Source organism: Didymosphaeria variabile, assembly GCF_027946475.1.
Source record: "Didymosphaeria variabile strain IMI 356815 chromosome Unknown scaffold_3, whole genome shotgun sequence".
NCBI lineage: Eukaryota > Fungi > Ascomycota > Dothideomycetes > Pleosporales > Didymosphaeriaceae > Didymosphaeria > Didymosphaeria variabile.
In genome coordinates, this window is record NW_026611622.1 from 1,935,623 (window position 1) to 1,963,219 (window position 27,597).

At 52.8% G+C, this 27,597-nt stretch overlaps 11 protein-coding genes across 11 annotated transcripts; 6 read left to right on the forward strand and 5 right to left on the reverse strand.

The window, feature by feature from the left end:
* Positions 1-911: 911 nt before the first annotated feature.
* On the reverse strand, positions 912-2,192 carry N0V89_003997 (uncharacterized protein; the record flags this gene model as incomplete). The annotated part of the gene is made up of 1 exon (XM_056212790.1): positions 912-2,192. The coding sequence occupies one exon, from the start codon at positions 2,190-2,192 to the stop codon at positions 912-914; it is 1,281 nt and encodes a 426-aa protein (XP_056073098.1).
* Positions 2,193-3,150: 958 nt separating this feature from the next.
* EGD1 (Nascent polypeptide-associated complex subunit beta) lies at positions 3,151-3,992 on the reverse strand (the record flags this gene model as incomplete). The annotated part of the gene is made up of 3 exons (XM_056212791.1): positions 3,151-3,404; positions 3,532-3,704; positions 3,961-3,992. 3 exons carry the CDS (start codon positions 3,990-3,992, stop codon positions 3,151-3,153), a joined length of 459 nt encoding a protein of 152 aa, XP_056073099.1.
* Positions 3,993-6,044: 2,052 nt separating this feature from the next.
* On the reverse strand, positions 6,045-6,671 carry N0V89_003999 (uncharacterized protein; the record flags this gene model as incomplete). The annotated part of the gene is made up of 2 exons (XM_056212792.1): positions 6,045-6,156; positions 6,202-6,671. The coding sequence occupies 2 exons, from the start codon at positions 6,669-6,671 to the stop codon at positions 6,045-6,047; spliced, it is 582 nt and encodes a 193-aa protein (XP_056073100.1).
* Positions 6,672-7,714: 1,043 nt separating this feature from the next.
* Positions 7,715-10,822, forward strand: FRP1_1 (ferric-chelate reductase Frp1; the record flags this gene model as incomplete). The annotated part of the gene is made up of 3 exons (XM_056212793.1): positions 7,715-7,866; positions 7,914-9,826; positions 10,221-10,822. 3 exons carry the CDS (start codon positions 7,715-7,717, stop codon positions 10,820-10,822), a joined length of 2,667 nt encoding a protein of 888 aa, XP_056073101.1.
* A 923-nt stretch (positions 10,823-11,745) lies between these two features.
* N0V89_004001 (uncharacterized protein) lies at positions 11,746-13,017 on the forward strand (the record flags this gene model as incomplete). Its single annotated transcript, XM_056212794.1, has 2 exons — positions 11,746-11,753; positions 11,778-13,017. 2 exons carry the CDS (start codon positions 11,746-11,748, stop codon positions 13,015-13,017), a joined length of 1,248 nt encoding a protein of 415 aa, XP_056073102.1.
* A 59-nt stretch (positions 13,018-13,076) lies between these two features.
* N0V89_004002 (uncharacterized protein) lies at positions 13,077-14,367 on the reverse strand (the record flags this gene model as incomplete). Its single annotated transcript, XM_056212795.1, has 4 exons — positions 13,077-13,417; positions 13,470-13,668; positions 13,715-13,857; positions 13,917-14,367. The coding sequence occupies 4 exons, from the start codon at positions 14,365-14,367 to the stop codon at positions 13,077-13,079; spliced, it is 1,134 nt and encodes a 377-aa protein (XP_056073103.1).
* Positions 14,368-14,911: 544 nt separating this feature from the next.
* N0V89_004003 (uncharacterized protein) lies at positions 14,912-16,123 on the reverse strand (the record flags this gene model as incomplete). The annotated part of the gene is made up of 3 exons (XM_056212796.1): positions 14,912-15,264; positions 15,439-15,952; positions 16,025-16,123. 3 exons carry the CDS (start codon positions 16,121-16,123, stop codon positions 14,912-14,914), a joined length of 966 nt encoding a protein of 321 aa, XP_056073104.1.
* A 476-nt stretch (positions 16,124-16,599) lies between these two features.
* N0V89_004004 (uncharacterized protein) lies at positions 16,600-17,319 on the forward strand (the record flags this gene model as incomplete). The annotated part of the gene is made up of 1 exon (XM_056212797.1): positions 16,600-17,319. One exon carries the CDS (start codon positions 16,600-16,602, stop codon positions 17,317-17,319), a length of 720 nt encoding a protein of 239 aa, XP_056073105.1.
* Positions 17,320-18,084: 765 nt separating this feature from the next.
* Positions 18,085-19,881, forward strand: N0V89_004005 (uncharacterized protein; the record flags this gene model as incomplete). Its single annotated transcript, XM_056212798.1, has 3 exons — positions 18,085-18,236; positions 18,289-18,648; positions 18,717-19,881. 3 exons carry the CDS (start codon positions 18,085-18,087, stop codon positions 19,879-19,881), a joined length of 1,677 nt encoding a protein of 558 aa, XP_056073106.1.
* Positions 19,882-20,536: 655 nt separating this feature from the next.
* On the forward strand, positions 20,537-21,555 carry N0V89_004006 (uncharacterized protein; the record flags this gene model as incomplete). The annotated part of the gene is made up of 3 exons (XM_056212799.1): positions 20,537-20,564; positions 20,620-21,108; positions 21,194-21,555. 3 exons carry the CDS (start codon positions 20,537-20,539, stop codon positions 21,553-21,555), a joined length of 879 nt encoding a protein of 292 aa, XP_056073107.1.
* Positions 21,556-21,981: 426 nt separating this feature from the next.
* On the forward strand, positions 21,982-27,275 carry N0V89_004007 (uncharacterized protein; the record flags this gene model as incomplete). The annotated part of the gene is made up of 2 exons (XM_056212800.1): positions 21,982-24,360; positions 25,578-27,275. The coding sequence occupies 2 exons, from the start codon at positions 21,982-21,984 to the stop codon at positions 27,273-27,275; spliced, it is 4,077 nt and encodes a 1,358-aa protein (XP_056073108.1).
* Positions 27,276-27,597: the final 322 nt, after the last annotated feature.

A 27,597-nucleotide genomic window follows, 5' to 3' on the forward strand; every position in this document is an offset into this window, starting at 1 on the left:
GACTGCAGCAGTATCAACTTGTTGGGAATTTGACATCCACGAACTTGATCTAACGACACGCATCCAGGTCCGTAAAGGGTAGGAACCATGCCTTGGAATGCTGCCCAGGTGTCGATGACCGCGCATTTGTAGTACCGGCTAACCCCACTATCAAGTACATCCACCCTGCAGCATTCAAACCCCTCCCAACATTGACAAGTGACAATTAGAATGCCGCTAAGATTGCGTAGATGCCACAGCGAGTACCTAGATAAGCAAAGCCTGCAGTGCTCAAAAGTTAGCCTACGTCCGATCGATGTTGATCGGCTCGGGCAATCTGACCTTCGAATGTTCGCGCTGCATTATGGCCCATTCATGCTGTAATTGAATCGCCCCAACCTCATGTTCTTCGGAATCTAACGCCTACGTCGCACATTGCTCCGTCCCATCGTACGCTCACACCAGTTCTGCTTCCCGTACAAGATAGAATGGGGACTAGCTCATTCTAAATTGTGAAAGTAAAAGTAAAAGTAAAAGTAAAAGTAAAAGTAAAAGTAAAAGTAAAAGTAAAAGTAAAAGGCTTACGTTCTAGTAGTTGTGTAAAGCTAGGGTCGACTAAGGGACCGCCTTGAGTTGAAATCCCCATACCAAATCACGTTACCTTGTATTGTAAGTCACTGAAGTGCTTCTACGTACTTCATATCTCCAGAAGCTTGTCCATCGTACTAGAGTAACGTATTAATGCGAATTGTGGGCATCGCTGTAACTCGTAATGTACGATACATAAACTCAAAAAGATTGTCTCTAGAATGTGCTTGGGTACAACTGGAAAATCTCGTTCTCTAGGGTATTCTACTGATCCACACCTGAAAAGCGTATGCTATTACCTCCACCACCAACATCACAGACATATCAATTGTCTCCCATAGTCTCTAGCCCCGGCTCGTACCCAACTGTCCAGCCGCAACAACGGGCTGCGGCTTCCACTTGCCCTCCTTCTCGTACGTCTTCCCATTCATATGGCCCTCGACCAACATACCAATCAAGTAGTCCCTTCCCTTGATACCCCATACCATCACGCTCGGCAGTGCCATGCCGTTGGCAGCACCAACGCCCTTTGACGAGCCAATTGGCACAAGCTGCTGCTCCTTCAGGTTGGCCTCGTAGTGCCTGTCAGGACCAGGCGTCTGGCCAGAAAGATGGGCAACGAGATCGGTGCGCAGGTTGGTCATAGCAACAGGAATTGCGTCGTACTGGTCCATGACTCCTCCACGAGTGTAAGAACCGCAGTCCCCCACGACGTAGACGCGAGGTCCAGCAGCTTCGACGCGGAGCGTCTTAGCATTGCAGGAGACGCGGTTCCGGTTGTCGAGCCACTCCTTGGGGAGGAAGTTGGTGTTGGGGCGGGTACCCGTAGCATCGATGTAGATGTCCGCCTCGATGGTCTTGCCGTCCGAAAGCTGGACCGTCGTCTTTGCATCTTCGGCTTCGCTGGCTTTCGTGGCGGATACAACCTTGGTGTTGTAGACTACGTCTGCGCCGACACGCTTGAGAAATTTTTCGGCCTGCTTGGAGATGGATTCGCGCAGGACGGGCAGCATCTTCTTTTCTGCACTGATGACCGTTACCTTTGCTTTTGGGTTCTTGGGCGCGGATGCCATGAATCCTGGCTTTCCGTTCAAAAATTCTGAAATCTCGCCTGCTGCCTCGACACCTACCGGACCCGCACCGCCAATAACCACGGTCTTCGCATGCTTGAGTTGGGTGTGGAAGGCATCATATGTCGCCTCCAAGGCCGCTCGATCCGTCGTCTGCGTGAAAAGCGGAGTGGGCGTCGAGAATCCCGTTGCGATAACCAACGCGGCATACGGAATGTTCTTCTGCTCGCCACTGACTGACTCAACAGACACCGTCTGCCCGGCAGAATCGACGTGAGTTGCTTTGCCCTGCACAAAGGTGAACTTGTCCTTTGCATACGCGAATGCCGGCTCAATGGGGTAAAACAACTTGTTGTAGGGCATCAGCTCCTTCGAAGCAATCACCCTCGGGCCGGCGATTCTCCAGTAGAAATCCTTTGAGGGGTTGACGACTGTGACATTGTAGGTAATGCCATCCTTCTTCGGAAGTTGCGGAATGATGTGCATCAAAGCGTAATGGGCGGCGCTCATGCCCGCGAAAGAGCCGCCGAGAATGAGAATGGTTTCTGTAGACATGGCGCTGGTGATGTCACGAACAAAGTGGAGGGTAGGAGGAAGGTGGCGTACGAAAAGGAAAAGCGCGTCGAAGGGCGCGATGACCGAGTCAAGGCACGAGAAACGCGATCGGGGGTAAGTTTAGACGCGTTGAGTGTTTAGGCGCAGAGGTTGGGGATCCGAAGGAACGAGTTGTGACGCTAGGACTAGCATTCGTGAAACGGGAGGTCTTGGAGGGCAGATCCATCGTATGCATATGTATTCACGGATACCTTCATGCTTGACCACTTGCACGCATTTAGAATCATACCGTAAGCTACCGCGCTTTCGGGCTGAAGATTAACAATGTGGTGGTGCTGGGGAAGGCGACTAACCTTCGATGGGACCAAGCTTGGACGCCGGAACACAAGGAGATCCGTCCCGGCTGCTGATGACCAAGCTTTAGGAACACTCCCAGAGCAAAGCACAAACGCCTTGAAACGACACTTGGGGCTCGTCCGTATTGGTTACTGTGGTTGTCCATAATTCCGCCTTTGCAGGCATTGTCCACGGATAATGTTGTTGGATTGGTCATATTGGGGGCAGGGATCATGTCTATTATGAACCGTAATTCGTCCAGTGGTTCGACTTCTGTCAGAAAGGAGCGGATCAGGTCGCCAGTCGCACGTACGATGACTGGTTTCATTTGGGGACATTGCCCTTCCGATTGCGAGGTAAGCCACCGTCACAGTCAAGTCACACCACGAAGTCGGCTAGTAGGATCGTTACTCTGACTTATCCATACTATATCTTTCATGATGAACGCCAGCCCGGCTCGTATGCGACATGTAATTGGCCACGACTGCCAATTGGAAGAGGAATGGAAGTAGGCCGTATCCACAGTCATCCGTATCACAGACATAGTAGTAGCCCACATTGCGCTATATCCCAACTAGCTCGTTATGGTACTATAGATACGTCCCCGCGCTCGATGGGCAGCTTACTCAACCTCGGCCTTCGACTCGAAGTTGTCGCCAGCAACGAGGTCAGGAATGTCGTCATCATCCTCGTCGTCCTTCTTGTCGTCCTCGCCCTTCTCCTTCTGCATGCTCTGGTAGCTCTCGGCGAGCTTGCGCAGCGACGCGAGCGAGTCGGGGCCGAGCTGGTTGAGGATGCCGGGGACAAGTTCGGTGAGCTCCTTGTCCTCGCCGTTGCCGTAGATGGCAAAGGTGTTGGCGGGCACGGAGGCGTGGACTAGCAATTCAAATTAGCAAAGAGACCAAGGCGCACGGGTTGCCGATCGGAGGTTGAGGACCATCGGCGCTCGCACAGAATGCAAGCAGCATGTGCCTCGTTTCCGGTTACAGCGGGGTGGGCCTACCCTTTGGTGCCGAGAAGTGGATGACGTTTCCATCAGTCTTGAACATGTTCACCTCCTCAATGGCCTGAATAGGCTGAACATTGAGCTTCTTGAGCGCGCCCTGGAGCTTCTTGTCGTCGGTACCGGCGCTCTTGTGCACCTTCTTGACCTTCCTTCGCGGGGTACCCTTTCCACTATCATCCGCGATTAGCCATTGTCCATGCTAAGATTTGCAATGTTTCGTCCGAGATCATATCGAGGGCAGGTGTTGTGTTGACTACGCAGTTGCAGATCCTATGGCGGGGTCGTGCGGTTGAAGGAAATGTAGAAAACATGATCGCTTACCCTGGGTCGCATTTTAGCTCGCAGATCTTTCTTAAAGCGTAGCAGTTTACTTGGGAGATGGTGTTTGTTCAGGCCAAATGGAGAGACGTACCAATGCGCACCGACTGCTGCATGCGCGCCAGCTTTGCTTGATCCATATTTGCGGTGGGGAGAGAAAATGTGAGGTTGCGGCGAGTTCACTGCGGTCGGCTAAGTCAGCGTCTGGTCGAAGATAACCCGGTAAGACTGCATGTATGGTTGCGAGCCGTGCGGAGAAGGGCGTACGTACGGGATTCAGGCTGCTGGGTGGAGGCTGCGCGGGTGTGGTTTGGTGATGGAGTTGAAGCGCGTGAACGGAGAAAAACCGCCGAGGCTCCGAATGTGGCCTCGCTTGAGGTGGTGGTCGATTTTCCTCACCTCACGGCTTACAACAACGATACGTCAATATTCCAAGGTTCGGCACTGACGACTAACGACTGGCATATGAATTTCTAGTGCATCTCTATGTCGCTTTGCGGGTTCACAATTCGCACGATAAGTTGATAGCTGCCGTTGCAAGCATTGACCAATCACAACCACGCAAATCATCCCCCTCACAAAAGTCACGAGCGAGTAGATCATGGTGAAGGTGCACGATTTGAGAGGAAGGAAACCATGGTATCATTTCAACAATCGCACCCTTAAGAGCGGCCTTGCGCTTCTATGTCTTTACAGCAAAGCAAATGCAGCCATACCTGCGGCACCCAAAACCCACGTACCAGCTGTCGCGTGAGTGGCAGCGCCCGGTGTCGAGCTTGGGGAGCTACCGGTACTTGAGGACGGAGAGCTATCACCTGACGTGGTTCCATTGGGTTGTCCCGACATGTTCTCCTGCGTAACCTTGACGCCTGTGCTGTTTTGGCAGTGGCTTTTGTAGTCTGACGAGGAGAGCGTGTTGTTGGTGAAAGTGACGTCGCCGCACTTCGATATGTTAGCAAGAAGACCATGGAACATGGTAGAGGCTGAGCCCACCTGGTACAGACCGCCGCTGGGGTCACCGTTCGTCACAACCTGAATTGTTCCATTGGTGCCGGCTGAGATGTTCAGGTTCGATGGAATGTTGACTGAGCCCAAACAGAAGTTACTAGGACCCTCTTCAGAGAGTGTCGGAACCAGAGTGATGGTGAAGTCATCGGCACTGGGGTTGTTTCCGAGCGCGAGATATACGGCCACCTTCGTTTGCGTGTGGTGCATATCCAGCTGAACAGGGGCGCCGGAAAGCGGAAATTCGGTGCGGTTACTGCTCGGGGTGTCGAAGCCTCCACAAGGACCGCCAGTTGCCTTGTCATCATCGAAGCCGCGCCTGTCAGGCCAGGTGAGGAGAAAGTGGGCAGATGTGAGCGGAAGTGCCATAAGAAGAGCTAGAGCGTTGAAAAGCATCTTGGAAGCTGGTCACGAGCTGCTGTCAAGTGTCGTGAAGGTATACTAAGGGAAGAATTGAACCGAGGTGAAAGCAATTGGAGCTCAAAATCGACGTGAAAGCTGGGCAAGTACCTTACTTATTGTCCGCAAGAGCTCCCCAAGCCGTGCATTCCGACCATGCACCTCGCGTGGCGCTCGCGCTCGCGTCAAGCCATCATGAGCTTGTTTGACCTTGCTCCGCCGCTAGACCAGAACAGCAGGTGATACATCGCCATCGTCTGTAGCGAAGCTGGTAGCTGGCGCGCGACAAAACACACGTGTTGAGTATCCGAAGCCTAGACCGAGAGCAATATTGAGCAAGTTCCGGGATGCGGGATGCTTAGCGCGAGATCAGCTAGGGTCTCTGCACACTAGCCAACGATGGAGCTATGTCCTGTTCAATATGGGCAGTTCTACCTCCAAGGCGCATGTTCTTGAGACACAAAGTCGAACAGTGCGTCGGGATTGCTACAGTACAAGCTTTTTGCTAACGGAAGTGGCGGACTGGCTCATGGGTGCCATTGCTTCGCATCCACAACACAACATGCAGAGCCTCAGTACACCCACGTTCACACTGCCGATCCTTTGTTCAACCACCCATGTCTTCAAGATGGGACGCATCTCTTGCCATGCGTGAGATCTGGTGTATTATATGTACAGCCGCACGGAGGCTGAATCCTGCAGCTACTCTATTCCACCCACTACCGACATGCGCGGAGAATGCCCAGATGCTGTACGCTCAAACGCACTCTCATGGCATAAAAACGTTACTACATTGACATGGCGTTTTGGTTGAACCGACCCAACGCAACCTCACCAATGAAAGTACCCGCCAGAACTGAAAGGAAATAGCCGACATTATAGGACATCACGGCTAACATGCTGGCGAGGGATTAGCGAAAATCAATGTATGATGATGCAACCCACAGAAGGTAACCAACGCCTGCCGCCATTGTCATGATGACAGCTCGGGGAAGGTCCACGCTGAACCTGAAGGGTTGGACGTGTCTTGCGGGTGCCTCAACAATTCGCACGTTCTCTTGCAACCCGTTCGTTGTCAAAATGCCCGTCATGGAGTTCGCGTCGTTGAAAGCCTTATCCGTCACCGTTTGCTGATCTGCGGTGACAACATATCTTCGCTTCATGGCGCTTTGGAGCGCCCTATACTCGAGGAAAGTTTTGGCGGTGAACAGTGCGCGGAGGAGGATGGCAAGAATAATGAGGAAGATGCAAGTCCCCGCGTATGCGCCAGCGCTCGCAGGTGTCCAGGCTTCGGAATAGAGCGGAGTTGTCGTTGAGGTGAAGAAGAACATGGACATTCCCATGGACATCGAGGAGTCACTGCTCGTTCCGTCCATATCCATCGTCCCCATGGATGCCATATCGTGAGCGACCATTGTGATGATCTGCGATTGGGTATTCGGATCGCTCGGATTGGGTGGATTGTAGGGTTGAGTGCCAGACTACCGACGACAGGCGGCAGGCGAGGCGCTTATGAAGTCGAGCACTGAGGTGTCACACTGAGCTTGGCTTCCTCAAGGACGCTGAACAAGGCTTGAGCATGAACGCACGGGCTGCTTTTCTGAGCGATGTGCGAAGGTTTGTGGATAGGCGAGAGTGATTGCGGGGGATCTCGCGACAGTCAAGAAAGGACAAGAGGAGGGCTGAAGCATGAAGTGTAAGGCACTCGCGATAGCTTGCCAGGTGCTCCTTAGTTGTTCGGCCAGCCCAGTGGAGCGATGATATGATGCACGAACTGCCGTGTGCCCGGGACAGGCGCACAAGACCTTTTCTTCTGGAACCCATGGCGCCAGCTCCACGGCGCATGCTGCTGCAGAGGTGGAGGGGCCATGGTCGCGCCGTCCCTGTGCGTGCGTTTGAGCAAGTTATCGACCGGGGTCATACGCCCGCACTAGCCACAAGCGGGCAAACGTCTCTCCATTCACCACGGCCGGCCTATCTGACCACATGTACGAGCGTGCAGCAGCACACAGTGAATACCAGGGCCGTGGCCACCGGCAGCTGTCGCCGTATATGCGACGTCGAGCCAGTGACTACTGAGCGGATTCCTCTGACATCTTCACCACCGACTCCTGATTGACGGATGCGACGCACTGACATCGCCTGGAAAAACATCTGCAACCTGCTCATTGAGAAGATTACCACATAGTCAAAGAAGGGCCGCTTCATTCATATCGTACATGGCCACCATCGCGGAGACTTGCAGATCCGACAACTCAAGGCCGAGCCGGTAGGCATCGTGCGACAACACAGCATCCTGCCCTGCCTTCAACGGAAAGAACAACCTCGTGGAAGATAGATCGACACACACCACGGCTCGGTGATTTACTCTTAGCCCAGCCCTCTGGATAGCCCTCTGGATAGCCAGCATTCCTAGGCCCGCTCGATCAATACTGCAAGCAGCGCATACCGAAACAACATGGACATGTCGGGCATGGCGATGGGCTCTATGTCCATGGGAGGAATGGCCCCCCTCATTGAGTTTCCAAAATACTACTGGGCTGTGGTCGGTACTGCTATCGGCGTTGCGACAGTAGTGAATATCTTCAACAATGTTCTATACAGACAAAGGTACGCGCAGCGCTTCCTCTCCAAGGGGACACTGCTAACAATTGCAGGCTCGCCGCGGCTCGGGCAGGCTCAGCACAACCCGCCAAACCCAAATCATTGCTGATGGTGTCGATCGCCACGACCTTTGCCCTTGCACGAGAAGCATCCAATTTTTCCGTACGGATACCTATCAAGAACAGCTTCCTGCGATCGCCTACCATCGGCCGCGTCTCTCTGATACTCGCGAATATCGTGGTCTTACTCGTGTTGTGCTTCTATGGATTCGATTTAAACGATAGATGGTCGAGAGAGAACATTGGATACCGATGCGGATTTGTCACCATCGCACAGTTCCCCCTCATATTTCTCCTCGCTGGGAAGAATAATCTTGTCGGCTATGCGACCGGTATCAGCCACGAACGTCTGAACTGGTTGCACAGATGGTGCGCCAGATGCTTGCTTTTGACTGCAACTATCCATATGGGCTACTTTTTCGCTGACTGGGCACCCTACGACTATATTGGGACGCAGCTGAGGGAAAATACGCTGGTCTGGAAAGGAATTGTGGCCTGGGCAGTATTAGTTTGGATGGTCTTCAGCTCCATGTCTCCAATTCGTGGCTGGTCGTATGAGATGTTCGTTCTACAACATCTAGTGTCCTTTGCGGTTTTGATCGGCTTCGTCTACATACATACTCCCGTGGAAGTCCATGTCTATATTTGGGTACCTGTGGCGCTGTGGTGGTTTGACCGTGTCGTACGCGTTTTGCGGGTATTGTATGCAAATATCTCTTGGTTCCATCCGTTGCAACGGAAGAATGGGCAGATGTCTGGGTTTTGGGCGTGCAAAGCTGAGTTCACGCCGTTGCCGCACAAGACTACACGGATCGTCATACGAAATCCGCCAATCTCTTGGACTCCGGGACAGCATGTGTTCCTGTCCTGTCACACGATCCTTCCGCTACAGAGCCACCCTTTCACTATTGCGTCTATCCCAGAAGATGGTATGATGGAGTTCCTGATCAAAGCTGAAAATGGCGGAACGAAACATTTATTCAAACACGCTGAGAAGTTCCACGGCATCCTCGCAACATCGGACAAACCACGGACCAAGACAGTGGCCATAGAAGGCCCATATGGAGCCTTAAGACCACTGCGTCAATTTGACAGTGTGGTACTACTCGCTGGTAGTACAGGTGCTACGTTCACTGTGCCCCTACTTCGAGATATCCTGCAAGGGTGGAAGGAGAACACCAGCCCTGCAAAAGATACCAACGCTGTCTTCAAAGCACAGAAAGGGGCTGTCACCCGCCATGTCCGATTTGTGTGGGTGGTCAAGAGCCGAGGTCAGCTTGGGTGGTTCGCTGAACAGCTTTCCTCCATGTACTCTGACTTCCAAGCCCTGCAGACCATCTTGAGGCACATAAAGCTCGAGGTGACAGTTTACGTAACTTGTGACGAGACGTTCACAGAAGAACACAGGAATATCCTATCAACAATCACCGCTTCAAGGCAGTCAAAGCATGGACTGGTTGAAATCCGCAGTCAATCTCCTTCGTTGGGTGAGAAAGAAAAGCTCGCTGGCGCTTTCGACGAGATTACTGAGATCAAAGCCACGACCGCGAAGCCTTGCGGACCCAATGGAACATGTTGCTGCAAGACTACGGTTGATGAAACCTCGCCTGACAACATCCAAACAACCTGTACATGTCGCGGACCGAGCGACCAAGCCTCGATCGCAAGGCCAATATCCAACATATCGTCCACTCCATCAAGTACAGTCAAACCCCTGGTACACACTTCATTTTCTGTGTTTGCTGGTCGGCCAAACCCAAGAGATATCATCAGAAGGTCATTAGAACAAGCTTGGGGCGAATCAGCCGTCGTTGTGTGCGGTCCGCGAGGCCTGGTGGCAGATGTGAAGCAAGATGTCTGTTCGCTGAGTGATGAGCGAGCGGTACACAAGGGAACAGGAGCACAGGGTATCTACCTTCACACCGAGAGCTTTGCATACTAACGCCTCGAAATATGTCATGAAGCTCTAGCGTTATTGCATTGTAAACGGCGTCATCTGTGTTGAGTCTTATGACAGATGTTCGATGCCAATATCGTCCAAGTCATATTCAAAGCTTGTTGTAAAAGGGATCAGCCATCCTAACGGACCCCTATGACTAATTGCCAGGATCAATGACCAATCACGTGGCGGGCTTGGATGATCCAAAACAAATACAATTATACTTCGGCACGAAAGGAAGCGACAATGTCTGTAGTCATGAGCATTGTCAAGCACAATCGCCGAACAGACAAATACTATTCGAGCAGTACTTAACGAACGGAGTTCCCTTTGCCCAGGATCAACACTTTCTCACTGACCAGACAACATGTCAACGCACAGTTCAAGATCAGGGGCTCCCGTCACGGTGAAGAAAGAGGCGATGGTCGCAGCGCTTGCGGCACTTCCCATACACAAACCTGATGACCAACTTACCAATCCTCACACCCAGGCAGATGCTACTCTTGAGTCTATATCCGAACCAGAGTCAACGCCCCAATTCACGCCCGAGAGCACACCTGAGACAAAGCCTTCAGCCTCACCTGCTACCTCCTCCTTCGACCATCTTGGCAAAGTTGTTTTTGTGAAGTTAGAAGACGGATTCGGCAATGTCGCAGAGCGGGAACTTGACGGAACCGTTCCCGATTCAGGCACCAAGACTGTTAGTTCAGAAATATCTGGCCACGCTAGCGATGTTTTTGAGTCTATCCAGAACCTAGTGCCGTCTCACACTGTTCGTCGTCGGGCTGCCTCGCCCAAGCCGATGAGGGCGGAAATGGGAAGGGTGGGAGGAGGAACGACACAGGACAACGCGCTCCCTACAAATCGTCTTGGACCTTTTGGAGGAATTGTGGTTTTGGCGGTTGTTGCGTCATGTATCGGTCTCATCTATGAGGGATTTTGCCAGCTTTGCAGGTGTACATGAAGCATCGATATAACCTTCCATGGTGCCTGAGGAGGTCGTCGGATTGTCTACCAACGGTTGCGGCCAGAGAAAGGGTGAAGGTATGGGCATTAGGCTCGCACTCTTGCGGAGACTCAGCGTATTGACCAGAACTTCGAACGGAAGCCGCAGGTTCTTGTAATGCAATACATAGGAGAAACGCTAGCTCTGCAGATACAAGGGGTAGACCTACGAAAGTAAATGAGAAGCTGATGCTGTGAACTGACTATCACCCAGACACCCGTTCATGTAACTTCACAAATTTCTAGACTCGGTCGTAGTACTTCTCTGTCCGAAGATGCTACACTCATATCTGCTGTATATTTTATTCCAGTATACTCTTATAACTCGCATCTCGCATTTCGCATACGCGGGAGCAGGCGACGCGAAACTTTCGCTCGTGAAGCTTAAGGGATGGAGCGGAGGCTCGGCGAATTATTTTACCAGCGTCAGTTCAATGGGCCGAAGTAGCGTTGACGCTCTAACCGTATGGTACTTTGCTGACAAGCCTCCCTGTGTAAGTGTCTGCTACCTTTGCATCAGCGACCAGGGCTTGTTGTAGTCGTTCTCGTTGCTGTCACAGATCTTGCTTCGCTTCTCGGGCATACTGCGCCCGAAGCCGGCGAATACTCACCAAATGCCCTATGATGCAAGCGATGTCAAGCGCAAAATTGCAGTATGCCAATAGAAAACCTGTCCGAGATCGGGATTCATTTCCTGAAATCCTTTTTTCTTTTCGTATACTATCTAGCTTGACTTAGGCTTGAAACCGAATAGGGCAAGGTTGGGGGCGAAATGCTGAGCACTTTTCATTGGTTGAGACCCTGATCGCTCCTGATCTAAAATTTTGCCTCGTAGGATCTGCGCGGATGTCACGCTCGTAGCATAGCATCGGGTGTGCAGCAATGTGGCGGTCTCTTATCGCAGCGCTTAGAAGGCTTCTGCGAATTTTCCAATGGTTATTCTTGCTCACACTTCCGGTGACCATGTTCCCCATTTTCGGCGGTATATTTACGGGCATTACCTTCGGAATCTGGAACACGCAACACATTGACAAAACATCCAACACATTCGTGGACGAGGTGAAGGACCTCCTAAATGATTGGGGTGTAGGAGGTAACGTTCCGACGTTTCGGGAATATCTCGATACTCATAATGATTTTCACCTGAAGAGGGTCAACAGCAATGACTGGTTGCCAAAGCTTGGTTTCATTCTTCCGAACGAGTACAGTGACTTGGACGACCCAAGCATCAGTATCGACAAATATGCCAACCTTGAGACCCTCATGAGGGATACGTCTTGTCGTACCTATGCTCAAATGCCTCGCGAGCAGTGGCTGTACCTTTCTTATTTGGCGTTCCCGAGCATTGACCAATGGGATAATGCTTTCAACGGAGTGCTCGAGTACGTACATGCTCATCCCACCTTGAATCAGAGCGGCTTCCATTTCGCCAACTGCGGCGATACCGCTGGATTCTTGTGCGGGGTTTGGGCAACCAGAAATCCGGCATTGTTGCACTTCAAGGTGGAGGATGACCCCCCAAAAATGGAAGATATAGAAGACGGTCTCACATACCCTTTCGACTTGGAACACCTACGACCAGTTACAGTGCGGATTATCGAATTCCCCCTCAAAGAAGAGTTTACTGGCCTCCCTCTGTCTGTCTTTCCCGGCCACAAGCAGCAGATGCTGTCCATCGTTGCAGGGGAAAGATTTTACGAGCAAATCGAGCCCTATGATCCCTGGATCCAAATGCAAAAGAGGTTTACCGAACATATGGACGACCTGTGGGACACCGAGGGCACCATACTCAATCACATCAACAAAATCGACAGTTGGATGATCGATCATGTCACAAAACCACTGGGCATCGAGCCTGTATTGGTCGATATGGGCAGCTTTCTCATGCTGTTCTCGGCGATTGCCTCGCAGCTTGCATGCAACGTAATCAAGGGCACATCCTATTTAGTTGGCGATTTTCTCGGTCGGCCAAGGCCAGGAGATCTATCTCTAGCCGAAGCCGGCATCAATAACTACGAAGAACCCGAAGATCGATTCTGGGGAGACATGATGGGGGGCGTGGCGGAAGGTTTCAGGGCAGGTTTGCAACGTGCCAAGGCAGAACAGAGCAGTGCTGGCGGTAATGACACATCGATCAGCATTACGAGAGCTTGAAACAGCTAATCAGAGGTGGATATGAATGAAGCCTAGACAGAATAGCTATTGCAGGGAATTCATCCGGACTCACCATCCATCCCGCTCGCTGCTTGAAACCTGCTCCTATTCTTACTCCAGATGAGTCCGCTTGCAGCATCCTGCACCCACTTGGGATAGTATCGTATATCGGCCCACATCTCTGATTTCCTTGGAACAACTAGGCGTCCACTCCTCGCCTTCAATACTTGCTCAACGACGGCATCGGCAACTTCGACTGGTGGACGAGGTTTGATACCCTGCTTAGCCAGGGCTTCTTCGACGCCAGCTAAGATGCCTGTTTGGTACCAAGAAGGGTGTACAGAAGTTGTGCAGATGCCTTCGCCACCCTCATAGGTGCGAAGACATTCTGCGCGGAGACCTGCGAATTGTAAACAACGATCCACATGAGACGACAGTGAAGCTGATCTTACCATCGTTGAGATAGAGAGCACCGGTTTTGGTACAAGAGTAATCGACAAGGCCTTCAGACACCCAGAACGACGCCATGGAAGCTATAGTGACAACGTGACCTTTGCGCATACGGAGCATGCCTGGAAGAAACTCGCGAATTAGAGCGAATTGTGCTATGATGTTAATCTTAAACAGTCTCTCGGTTTCCTCATTTGAAGTCTATACTGCTGTGAGCTGTTTCCCATGGCAATTGTTATCTACTCACAACGAGTATGGACTTCTTATTTGCAATGCCAGCATTGTTGATCAGAACGGTCGGGTCGCCGTGAACTCTTCTTACGTCACAACAAACCTCCTGGACTTTGTTGAAATCCGAGATATCGAGGCGGTAAAAGTGTACTCCGGGGACTGGCTTGTGTCAGTTCATGAGATCAATAATGTAGCGCCATTGGAGAGGGACAACCCACGTGTCTCCAAATCTGGTGGTAGATCATTCACATCAAATGCAACGACTCTTGCAACCTTCGCGAACGCCTTCACCATCTCATATCCAAACCCTGAGCTGGCCCCAGTGATGACGACCAGCTCCTGCTTCGCCGGACTGAATGCAAACGGCTCTCCTTGCCGTGTCAGTGCCCAGCCGTTTAACGCGAGGCAATTCAATGCTTTACTAATGCGACGGAAGACTCCAATCGCGAAATAGACTTTCAGAAGATTGATGATGACCGTAGTTCGTGCTGCGCCGTTCTTTGCTAGAAAATTGTTGCGGAACGGTTGAAGGAGACGTTCGCGAATATGGGCTGGCCCACGTGTAAGGATGTAAAGCATAGGTCCGGTCACAGCCGGCTCGTCCATCACCCTTCGCAGAACTTGGAACGGCAAGAGCAGAAGCATCGAGTCTCCTCGTATCGCAGTCATTGTGCTTCTTCAACTACACTTCAGCGTTGGAGTCCGATGTTCGCTCACCACTCAGAAGCTGACTGCACGCAGCTCAGGAGTTGTTTTCGAACGTTGAGATCATAATAATGCTGGGTTTGTTAGTGCTGAGAGGAGCAGGCAGAAGGCATAGGTTATTGCGGGTGCCAGGTAACCCCGCCTTTCCGGGCGCGAGTCAGCAACACCGATGAAGTGACATTTCGGTTGAGCGTCCGGGAGATTCGCCAAAGAGACCCATCTCTGGCGCTCGTGCAATGGCATCGGCAGTTGGATACATACTGTGAAGTGGAAGCATCACGTCAGCACATCTGTGTTCACTAACGGCTGCACATCCGTAGTCACTCAGGACTGCGCATCCCTATGGACCGAAGACTGCACATTTGTGTTGACCAATGAATCCACACCCATACGCTTCGAAGCCTAACCGGGCAACGCTATAACGAGACAGGCCTCGGGTTGCGATTGGAGCATGAGGGGCGTAGTGACTTGGCAGACAACATGTTTCTCTTCCCGTTCTACGCACCTCCTATGCAGCTATCTGACCTCCTCCCTCATGTTTCAGCATTTCCGCAATGGTCTCATCAAGGGATTTCGGCTTCCTCCCCGCTTCTTGCAACATCTTTTCAAGAGTATCATCCTTGATGTCGCATTCTCCGTCGTTCAAAGCATCGTACGTGGTGCTCCACCATTCCACTGAAGCCCTTTCAGTACCACTCGCAACGTAATGATCCTCGTACTCCTTTCTTGACACGATCTTGAGATGGATGTCTTGACACTGAAATTTGCTGACAAGCCGCGCAATGTCCTCGAGAGACCAAGTCTTGCTCTGTGCAAGGTACAACGTCTTTCCCTTCCAGGCGTCGCTAGGTGCTGTGATGACTAGATAGAGTGGTACAAAGTCAGTGTCATGTCCAAACATCACAAGAAGGGGGTGGAAGTAAGTGCTTTAACTAGTTACGAATGTCTGAAGATTCGAATCCACGAATGTAGAGTCTGCAACTTTCAGACAATCGCCCAGTACAAACACTCACTGTGTATCCCGGCGTTGCGTACTCTTGGCTGTTCCGAACGCCATGTCGGCGATGGCAGTCCATGAAATGGGACCATCGCCGTTGGCGACAACAACCTCCTGCCTCGTTTCATCTTGCAAGCGGAAATAATACCCGAAGTACAGCGGCCAGCTCTCGTTGTACAGCCCTTCGCGAATGATGGTATAATTGATCTTGCCCTGATGTGCCAGGTCGCTCAAATACTTCTCAGTACGTGTGTGCGCTCGCATGACGCCCGCTTTTGAGGGGTTTGCAAAGGCCAAGGACGTGTAGTAGACGTGCTTGACACCAGCCTCGATCGCAGCATCGATTGCTGCGCGATGATGCGCTTCGCGGCCCTCCCACAGCGGCGCGTCATTGTAGTCCATGGAGATTCGTGGACTGGAGACCAGGAACAGCTTCGAGCATCCTGCGAAGGCGCGTTTCAGCGACTCGGGCTCGTCGAAGTTGTTGTAGCGTACGGTGATTTTTCGTTCGCGGAGGGCATCAAAGCGTTTGTCTAGAGGATCGGAGGACGTCTAATACACGGTGTCAGCTCATACACGTATGTGCTGACGTATCGAATTATATTGGATAATGAGTGGACGTACGCAAACGACAAGTTCTGGTGGTTCGATAAGCTTATTTATAAGAATGGCATTGAGGACGGCGGAGCCAAGCTTTCCAGTTGCGCTTGTGAGGGCCAACATCGCCGAAAACAGGTTTATGAATGGTGTATCTGGATGTTCCGCACGACGAGTGCTCCTCGGAGCGCCCTCCAGATCTTTATAGAAGGGCCATCACGACCCACCATCGTGAACCCTTGCACCATGAGGTCATGCGATATTCCCATTGGATCGGTCGAGTGAGCTCGAAGATTCTGTCTTTTTGCGAGTTCATTGCGGAGCTTGCGGTAAGCAACAGATTTGTAATGCTTTTCGAGGGCCTCAAGGTCAAATTGCAGTGGATTGAAGAGATGGAGTTTGCGAAGTTAACAAGTGTATCGACATGCAAAAAGCACGGTTGGCTTGGCTCTTGAGACGTGAGATCAGCCCTAGGGGAGCTTGGGCCATAAAGCTTCCCACACCATCGCCAGAGGCTCACACCCCACTGACAATGCACAACATATAGATCGCTTGCTACTCTGCAAGCCGTACCATGCCAGAAGCTTTACGATTCTTGCGCCATGAGCGATTCTCCGGTGCTCAGCCGCTTCGCGCACCTTGCTAATCTCGAGCAACTGCAAAGGCTCCTACGTTCGCATCGAGCAACCATCTTCTCTGCAGCCGGCGCTGCAGTACTGCTTTCTTTCGCGATTCGAGATTACCATCTGTACCTTAGTTACGGACCGGGCGGCCTGCCGTACAATGCTTTTGGTTGGCTATTAGCCAATACACTACGAGTGTTTTCTCGCGAGCAGCTCTCGCCCAAGCCCTACGATGACAAGAAGCTACCCTTCGCGGACGAATCCGGCTATCTCCCCACAGAGTTCCCACCAAAGCGAGAGTCTCCACGGCCGAAGCTAGGAAGTCATCCTGTTCCACAGAGGCAGCTCGAGCAACTACCGAGCGCCGACGTGCGCCAGGAGCTCATAGATCGCTTTAAGCAGCTGGGCAGAGACGCCACGGAGAAGGGACTTGTCGAAGTCAAGCAGAGTCTCTACGAACGCCAGCACAAGGCACTCTTTGTATCGAGTGCGCGTCACCAGCACGCGGTGGCCCAGCAAACGCGCGGTGAAATCTCTCACGTTCATGCCGGACTGGATGGAAGCGTCCATGTCGTGCTGCACCCAGTCGACTGCAAGATCATCCTGGAACGAGGATGGGGCCAGCGCCATGCGTTCTCGGGAGCGGACCTGAATCCAGTACTTCCTGTCAACATCCCGATCAACTACCTGCTCAGCTAATGCCCCGCGGAATCAGGCGGAAGTCGACACGGTCATGTCCATGGTCAAAGCTGGAGTACAGTTCATGACTGGTACACGCGAGGCGTTGGGGTAGATGGCGTCAAGATGCTGGCACTGTCCTGGACACTGCTTTGCGACGCTGCTCTCACTTGTCTTTTGCTGCATTTGGCTGACTCAGTCTGTGGGGCAGGCAGCACATTTGCGGGGAAGCGCCACGTCTCCACAGCCACGGCTGCACTACGGCCTCGCGCTTTGGGGGAACGTCTGGGAGTCGTCGATGTTGCCTGACCTCTATCTTCTCCTTCCTGACTTGGGTCGCAGAAGCCTGGATGTGAAGTAGATACTAAAGGATGTTGTGCTATCGCGACAGGCCACTGCATGTGATCGCTGACCCTGCAGGTTGTTGAGCTCTGGAAGAATTGCGCCCTGCAGTTGCACAGCTTGCGCCGTGTGTGCAGACAGGGGCTCTCCAACGCTAACTCGCCGCGTCCAAACAAGCGACCGGCTCTTGTGGGGCAGAGGAACTGCACCCCACAGGGTCTCTGCAGGCCAGCAGACGGCCTGTGTACATCTGATCAATACCCCAATGGATTGGAAACGCAGCCTAGCCTCCCGTTTATGTATGAGGCCCTTTGCCCATGCTGATCCGGATCCTCCTGCCTGTGCGACCTTGCGCTTGCATCACCAACCGTGAACGAGACTTTCCATTGTGATACATCTCGAACTCCATCGCTGCCCATCGTTTCATCGATAGCCCACACGGCCATGGGCTTCCTTGGAGTCTTGGAGGACAAGCACCTCCAGCATGTCCCAGCGACCGTCGTCCTGGCCGAAGAGGAAAGCCAAAGAACAGAGGCCACCGCAGGCTTGAAGCACGGTACGGGCAAAGATGCGGACATTGTCTTGATACCACAGCCGTATGCTACCTTCACAAAGCTCTCCTCATCGTCGGTTCTGACTTCGTCGTAGCTCCGAGGATCCTAACGATCCACTCAACTGGTCCACCGCAAAGAAGTTTGGCATTATGGCCGTCATATCCTATGGTTCCATTCTTTACGCCGCCGTGCTCGCCCCTCTTCTTTCGCCCGCACTGGTCACGATTGCTGTCGACTTCAACGTCGCTGTTGCAGATGTCACAGTCATTTCGGGCTACATGCTTTTAGTGACGGCAGCTTCGGGACCTTTTGTGTCCGCCTTTTCGCGAAAATGGGGGAAGAGGCCTCTGCTTATCGCCTCAAGCCTTTTCGGCTTGCTAGGGACCATCGTCGGTAGCGCTACCTACAGCTACAACGGACTCTTGGCTGCCCGTATCGTCCAGGGCTTCTCAATGTAAGTTCACTAAGAAGACGTTGGGTACATCCATCGCCCATCCGTTGCGGGATCTAATCCGAGAGCAGTTCCGCCTTCGAATCTCTTGTCGTGTCAATCATCGGCGATCTGTTCTACGTGCACCAGCGTGGGGTCTGGGTCACATTGGTACAATTCATCTTGGGCGCCGCATCCAACTTCTCTGCCATCATCGTGGGGCCTATCACAACGAATCTAGGGTGGCGCTATCTCTTCCACATTTTGATCGCCTTTACCGCGCTCGAGTCCGTCCTGCTCGTTCTCTTTGTGCCCGAGACGGCCTACATCCGCGACCGCCGCTACGAGATTGATGAGCTAGCTGTCGATAATCTCTCTGAGCTTGCAGCAATCGAGCGTCGTCATGCTGGCGATGACAAGGAGAAAGGATCTGATAACGATATGGTCCGTGTCGAAACCACCACATCTACACCGCCCGCGTTCCGTCCGAAGAAGACATTCGTCCAAGAACTCTCTGTGTTCAATGGTACCTTCTCTGACGATAACCTTTTCCAGCTCATTCTCGCGCCCTTCGCTGTGTGCACAAACCTCGCCATCCTCTGGATCGTCATCGTGACAGGCGGTCTAACCGCCTTCTTCGTCGCACAATCATACGACATGGCACAGATCTTCATGGCACCTCCTTACCTTCTCGACGCCGCCGGGGTCGGCTACCTGTCCATCGGTCCCTTCCTCGGAGGTTTGCTCGGCGCCATATTTCTAGGTGTAACTCTAGATCCCCTGATCAAATGGTGCGCAAAAAAGAACGGCGGCATCTACGAGCCAGAGTATCGTCTGCTTGGCATGATCCCCGGCCTGCTCACTGGCGTCGGCCTCATGGTCTTCGGCTACATGGCTGAGAAGCACTACTCGTACTACGCGACTGCCACGTTTCACGGCATGGATTTGTTCGGCATATGCTGCGCAGCCATCGCCACTTCGGCGTACGCCATTGACGCATATCGTGACATGTCGTCTGAGATCTTCATCGCAGGCATGGTTTTCAAGAATTTTGTTTTCTACGGTTTCAGTTATTTCGTCAACGACTGGACTGCGTCGGACGGCCCAGCCAAAGTGTTTTATGTTTTCGGAGGTGTGAGCTTTGCTATGGTGGGGACGGCACCGGTCTTCTTTTTCTGGGGGAAGAGGTATAGGAGCTTTTGGCACAGGCATAACTTGCTGGAGAAGTGGGGAATCAGGACACACGCGGAGTTGTGAGAGTATGCCCAGGTATTCGCGTGTGAAGCTGTATGATGGTGGTCCGACCTGTCTCCTGCGCTGTTATGCTTCCCTTGAGATGCATAGCTGATTTTGGGCTCTGAATGCATTGTACCATTATGCGCGATGAATTAAAACATGTCTTTTACACAAAGCTGAACTAATTTGCGGACGAACCTGTGATGTGAAATCATATTCCGGCCTCAAACAACACAACTTCCACAGCCTGCGTGCCAACAGTATCTTGCGCGTCGGTACACCGATTCGTTATTCGGAATACCGACGCTAGAACGAACGTTGATTGGCTTTATTCTTCAAAGCGGGTCTGCTGCAGGTGGACAGTGGCGATAGGAGCCCGCTAAGTCCGACCATCATGTGGAATATCCCATTCCAACGTATATTCTTATGCATTCATTGGAGCTTGGTACGAGACTGTGGATCCAGAGGTTAGATCCGAAATAGAGGTTTCTGACTGTAAATGGTATATATTCACGGCCTTCAGTACAATGGCTCCAACCCATCTCATCCTTACTGTTTGAGACCAGTCAACAGACTTAAGACGACTTTTGTTACCGTAGGGCAAGACCGGAACACTCACTATTCCGACCGAACCTTTCTCAGCATAAGTTCACCAGCCCAATTGATACATGTTACCATGTCCGATGGCCAAAAGAAGCCCTATCGTAAGTGCTAACTGCCCAAGCACGCGTAGAAGCTTCAAAGATTGACCCTGTGCAGAACAAGGCTGGCATTCCTCGGTCACAGCAAATCATGCCACCCGCACTGCCGAAAACGAAGGCGCCTTCTTCATCCCGCGCCTCAAACCACACTTTAAAGTCTTGGACATGGGCTGTGGTCCCGGTACCATCACCGTAGGCCTCGCGAAATATGTGCCCCAAGGTTCAGTCATAGGCGTCGATCTTACGTCCGAAGTCATCACGCAAGCGAAAAAGCTTGCAGAGCAAAAGGAAGGAGGCGTACCGTCCAACGTCACCTTCACCACGGGCAACGTGCTCGAGGGCCTACCTTTCGAGGATGAGATGTTCGACGCAGTGTTCATGAGTCAAGTGCTTCTGCACATCCCAGAGCCCGTCAAGGCGCTCAAAGAGTTGAGGAGGATGGTGAAGACGGGCGGATTCATTGGCGATCGCGAGGGCGACTTCCCCTTTCTTTGGTACCCATACCTTCCTGGTCTGCAGCTCAAAGACAAGTGTACGCAATGCCCGGGTACGAAGTCGATCTGTCTTAGACATAGACACTCCGTACCATCTCCATTTTTATGACTTGGCTGACTTCGTATCTGCGCGTCTAGACATGTACGACATGGTGATCACACGCCAGAAGTCGTCAACGCCTCGACCCCAGTACCCTCCGCATGGACCTGAGCATCGGAGCGGCTCGATGATTCATGTGTGGGCGCGCGAAGCAGGGTTTGACCCGCTGAAGGTTGAGAAGAGCGCGAGGGTCACGATGTATACTACGCCTGAGGAGAGGAAGGTATATGCGGAGAACATGATTGCGAGGATGGAGCAGGGTGGGCATAGGCAGAAATACATGGACCTTGGGGCAAGCAGGGAGGATGTTGATTTGATGGTGAGGGATATGGAGAGGTGGAGGGATGATCCGGATGGTGTTCATCACATCGTGCAATATGAGGTTGTGGCCTGGAAGTAGAGGTACCTGTGGTAGCTCCTCGTTCGCGCTAGAGGTTGCATGGAGGTCTGGGGGTGAGATGCTTACTAGGCAGTACATTGCAGCAAACCGTCATTGATAACTCGTACGAGAGAATCGTAACATAGATGTCCGGCGTGTTGCACAAGGGCCCCGTACAGCGAGCATCAGAGTGCGGTCTACCAACAGTGTCGTGCATGTGTGGGGCATCGGGGCGCCCCTAGCGGCGATCAAGCAACGAGGCTAACGGCGACCTCATTGTCGTTGTCAGCTTCGACGGCGCCTGTCTTCAATTTGCCCATTTCGCGTCCTCCATTTACAATACCCCCAGTCGTGCTGGCCATGATTGACCCCGCTCTGTGACATATGCCCACGACCCTGTCCCTATAGCCTGTATCCACCACTGCAACCCTGGTACAACAGCGTGCCATGCAGTCCACTTCACCTCCCCCGCAGACGCCCACCGTCCAGCGCCCAGACCCCTTCGAGGACTCGGACAGCGACAGCTCCCAAGTCACTCTGCAACGCCGCTCTCCCTTGCCTCCGCGCACCGTCCGGTCGCCCCAAGCCAACGAAGCGACGCCCAACTACTCGCGCCCTGCTCCTCCGCGCGATCGCGATGAGCAATCCCATGCGGGGCCCCAGCTAGGACACCGCCCGCGACAGCGCTCCCAGGGCTACTTCGAGCCCAGCCTGCCCTCCAACCAGGCCAGCATGTCCAATCTGGATGCTTCGCGCATCGCAGCCCAGACAGCCATGCATCCCCAACACCTGCGCAAGCGCTCGACGACGATACCAGAACCTGGAGGAACCGCGCCTGCAGCGCGAGGGCCCTCGAGCCCACCACCCATGCCCGGCCAACACACGGTAACTTTCAAGACGAACGGCATGACATACCAGAATGGGTTGGCGGGCGGGAGCAGGATGGCTGCAACATCGGCGGCCAACGCTGCCTATCCGCGGAGCCCTCTGCACTCGCCCAACATGCAACAACCTCAAGAGCACGGCTCCCCAAAGCCGGCCTCAGTCGACTTAGCCCAAGCTCCGAAGGCAAAGGAAAAGAGCAAGATGAAGCTATTCTCGAAGCCGAAGAATATCAAAACAGACAAGAGCTTGGAACCCAAACACCAAGCCTTGCCGTCGCCAGGCAAGATTGGCATCGGGATTCACAGTTCGCAGGCGCTGAACCGCATGTTGATGAACCAGTCGCAAACAAGTCTGGTGGAGCCCAGCATGAGTGGTGCTGCGTCGATATACTCGACAGCGAATGGCTCGACATCAACCCTGGTCCCGAGAAACGACTCATATCTTCCGACCGTTCACGAAAAAGACAGGGATAAGCACAAACATCATTTCCTGTCGCGACCAAAGAAGAAGGAAAAGGATGACCACAGCCTGCCGTTGTCTTCTGCGAGCAGTACGTCTCGACTAGTCGATCCAAATGCCCCTCAGCCCTTGTACTCTTTTGCCGCCCCTGCATCACCAGGACATGCGAGTAGCTTCGCCAACTCTGTGACTGGGCTCGACTTGAGGCATGGAGGGCGTCACCTGAGGCGCGCCAAGAAAGAAGAGAAGGCCTATTTGGATGCGCAGGTCGAACCCGCGTTCCGGGATCGGAAACAGTCTTTTAGCACAGATAGGTCAGAATGGCCGTCTGTGAGCAGCGTCGGCACTACACCTATGAGCACTTTTGGACCGTCGTCTAGTGCAGCGCTCTCCCAGTCTAGCGATGCAATGCACACTCTCGGAAGCTCATTCAATCTGCCTGGAATAACGCCCGATGATGCTTGGCCCTTATTGAAAGCCACAGTGTTACTCATATTTGCGGGCGAGGATCCGCGGCCGCCTGTCGAAGACTTCAACGCACTTGTTATCGTCCATATCAAACGGTGTATACAAAAACGCTCGCCCATCATCCTTATCGAGGACCTCAATGAGCTTCTCATGACTGGATTCGGCTCGCTAGATCAGACGCTCAGACACGTTCCTGACGACCGCCTTATCCCCCATTTGGTCGAGATGTGGATCGTAGTCTTCACAACCATCCTCCCATTTATACAAGCTGTATTTCTTCCTCTAGATCTAGAGTTTCGCGGCTCCGGCATCATGTCATCAACAGCGGCTGCCGAATTCTGGGGTGTGAAGCTACCGGACGAAATGAACACCAAGTCCCCTGAAAACAAGAACATACCCATCCTTGGCGAACTGGACGTCCGCCGCATCACGCTTCTCATGTTCCGAGACATCGTTATTCTTCCACGCTACGATACCCTTATGGCGATTTTTTCTCGTCTCTCCCTAGAAAACCTCAACGCAGGTCTCGAATCACCCTCCCCCATACCAGACGCTCGTCCTGGAACAGCGGGTTCGGAAAGTGCACCTATAGGTAGCTTACAATCTGCATCGCACAGCTCAGGCGGCTACCTTGAATCCACAAACAGCATGACTTCCTCAACCTTCGCTTCCACCCGCTCTCGCGCTACGTCCAACACCTCTGCCGGCTCCTTCTCCGCGCACTCGATCCATTCTAACCCCTCTACTTTCCTACAGCCTGGGCAACACATTCCTGCCTCGCTCCGTGCACAGCCTATGGACTCTGCAAAGGTCACGGAAACAGTGGGAAGGATGCTGCAGTGTGTTAGTGTGCTGGTTAGTCTACAGTCTGGTGACGATGCGCAGGAAAAGATGAGCAAGTTGACGAGGGAGCTGAAGTATAACTGGTTGGGCAGAGGAAGAACGGGCCGGCAGAGGCATGGGTTCGTTGGTGCAAGAAGAGGTGGGGCGGGGTTGAATTTAGCGGCGGGCGGAGTGAGTGTTCCAGGTTTGGCTTGATTCGTAAGGTGAGGACGGTGAGGATGTTTTTCTTGGAAAACACAACGTCATGACTTGGTCCACGAATGCGGACTCTGGTGTTGATGGTACTAGGCGTGCTGGAACACCCGCGGGATACTCACTCAAGAATTGGGACCTTACAGGAATTTCAACACAGAAACCGGGTCAAGAAGCCGGTATTACGCTCAATCATTCGTGATGGAATTGACGAGCAGCGGACGTGATGCTTGAGGTGGCATATGGATTACTATCAAGACAACTGCTGGCTCAACTTCAACACGAGACTCTCAAGGAAGACGAAGGCTTGGCATCGCGACCTATGATTATGTTGAATCAAACCTAGGCGAAGTGGACTGAAGTCCAACGCCGCCTTCATGAAATAATTTCAGAGTATGAGGCGTTACACATGCATGGATCGCAATTCCTCACGGGAATCTCGGTGGCGCGCGGTTACCGCGTCAAATATTACCAGATAGTTCGATGCATCTAGCACTTAGTGGCATGTGGGTGAACCGAGCGGGGCGAGCACAAGTCAGACGAAGGCGCGACCAGAGAGAACATCCAAAGCGTGCCCGACGCAGCACTTAGGTGCAGACCTCGCCATCATCCACCAGGGCATGGACGCCCAGGAAATCGTACAAGTCTTGCCCCTCAGATCCACTCAATCTAGCGTCGTGGGCGATCAGAAGCTACAAGGCAGGGGAGGCGAAAGCTGTTCAACAAAAGCGGAAGATGCTGCTTGCCTGACGATCTCTTTCCCTGACGGGCAGTCATGCCCTCCGCAGATGCGAACGACTCTTTAGCCACAAGTCGTGACATAGTATTACTACGCAGGCGAACCGTCAACTTCCCTTTGCTTACCTTCTCGTGGTGATTGGTGTCTCGAAGAGGCCACACCTTCCGTTCCGATTGCTAAGTTGTAATGATGCTACTGACAATGACTTTCGCGCGGTTTGCGTTAGCTGTAGCCATTTTACCTCTTGTATCGCTCGTGGAATCGGCGTGCACTGCACCTCCAAAGGGAGACGATGATGCCGCGAACTGCTACGGATTCATAGTCGTAGGCGGTGGCACCGCAGGTAGTGCAGTTGGTGTACGCAATGCCCGGGTACGAAGTCGATCTGTCTTAGACATAAACACTTCGTACCGTCTCCACTTTCATGACTTAGCTGACTTCGTACCTGCGCGTCTAGGCACGCCTCAGCCAGCAGCTGCCGGACTCCAGTATTCTTGTCATCGAAGCTGGACCTTTCGCGCCAGATGAGGACCGCATCAATATCCCGGGCTTGAAAGGCTCGACCTTAGGCACAAAGTACGACTGGAACTTCACATCTATCCCGCAAACACAGCTCAACAACCGTGTGATTACGCAATCTCGCGGCAAAGTGCTCGGTGGCTCCTCAGCCATCAACTTGCTCATTTGGGATCGCGCTTCGAAAGCGGAGTACGATGGTTGGGAGCAGCTCGGGAACCCGGGCTGGAACTGGAATAACATGATCGGTGCGATGAACAGGGCAGAGAACTTCTCTTCATACGGCCGATCCGACTACACAGGCACGACTGACTTCGGCATTAAAGGCCCCATCAATGCTGTTGTTAACAAGTACATGCCTATGCACCAAGACGTGTGGCTGCCAACCTTCGACAATCTCAATGTCGAGCGCAATACCGATTGGCTCGGTGGCGACAACACTGGCAGTGCCTACCACTCCAGCACCATCGACCCCTCCAACTACACCCGCTCGTACAGTGCCGTCGAATACCTGCCACGTGCCGGTCCAAACTTCAAAATCATATGTGACACCGAAGTCGCCAAGGTCAACCTCGAGAAGAAGGGTCACAGATATATCGCTACTGGCGTCACTCTGCTCAACGGCGATGTAATTTACGCTGAGAAGGAAGTCATCGTCTCAGCTGGCACGCTCAAAAGCCCTCCCCTTCTCGAGCAAAGTGGTATCGGTGGAAAGACGATCTTAGACCGTGCCGGTGTCGAGCAGCTAATCGATCTTCCCGGCGTCGGAGAGAACCTCCAAGACCACCCTCGCATTCAGATTTCCTACCAGCTCAAGGACAACTACACCTCTTTCGATAAGCTCAAAGTCGACACCGACTACGCCGCCGAGCAATACGCGCTCTGGGAGCAAGGCAAACTCTCCGCCTACGACTACGCTGCGAGCGCCTACTCTTATCAAAACTGGAGTTCCGTGATAGGCTACAAAGAAGCTAATCTCGTCGAGGCCGCGAAGCGCGTCGCAGCCGAGACGAATAATGTGGTCAACAACAAGAAGCTTACCTGGCTCACCGACTCCGTGCTTAGCGGTGCCATTGCCGAAGCCGAGTTCCTGCTCTCGGACGGCTACAGCGGCAACAAGGGCTACCCCAAAAAGGACGACCCTCTGTACGGAAAAGGCTTCACGACTATCTTTGCTGCCCTGATGCATGAGCTCGCGCGCGGGTATGTGCATATTAATTCCACGGATGCGTCAGCCAAACCGGTGTACAACCCGGCCTTCGCGAGCAACGAGTACGATCGGAAAGCTCTCATTGAGCTGAGCAAGTACATACGGAAGATTGCGACCACTGCGCCTTTCTCGGAGATATGGGTCGATGAGTACGAGCCTGGCCTTCAGGTCGACACGGACGTTGAGTGGGAGGACTTCGTCAGGAACAACGTGAATACATTTTACCATCCCGTAGGCACCTGCGCGATGCTACCTAGAGAGGACGGTGGTGTCGTTGACTCGATGCTGATGGTGTACGGGACGAGCAATCTGAGGGTGGTGGATGGTTCGGTCATTCCCCTGCTTGTGAGTGCGCACCCGCAGACGGGCATCTACGGTATTGCGGAGCGTGCGGCCGAGATCATCTCGGGCGTTTGGAGACAAGCCTGATCTGGTCTTGCTATAGTTCCCGTTCGTACGTAACTTGAATCAATGATTCAATCGCAGAGGCTCGTCCAATGACGCGCCACTTACAGACCGTGAAATTGAGTCGAGCAGCGGCCAAGAAACAGTTAATGACGCCAGAAACCACTGATATTTTGGAGGTGCATGGTGGTGGAAATCCCCTAGCGGCTGTACAGGTGATAGATGTCTTGTGTCAATAGTAAGATTTCGTATCATGAAGGTATTGTTCCAGTATCTAACGAGAATTTTGAGGTATATAAAGCATCTGGCGGTGTAGGCAGCCTCGCACTCTTCTAGAGTTGCATCA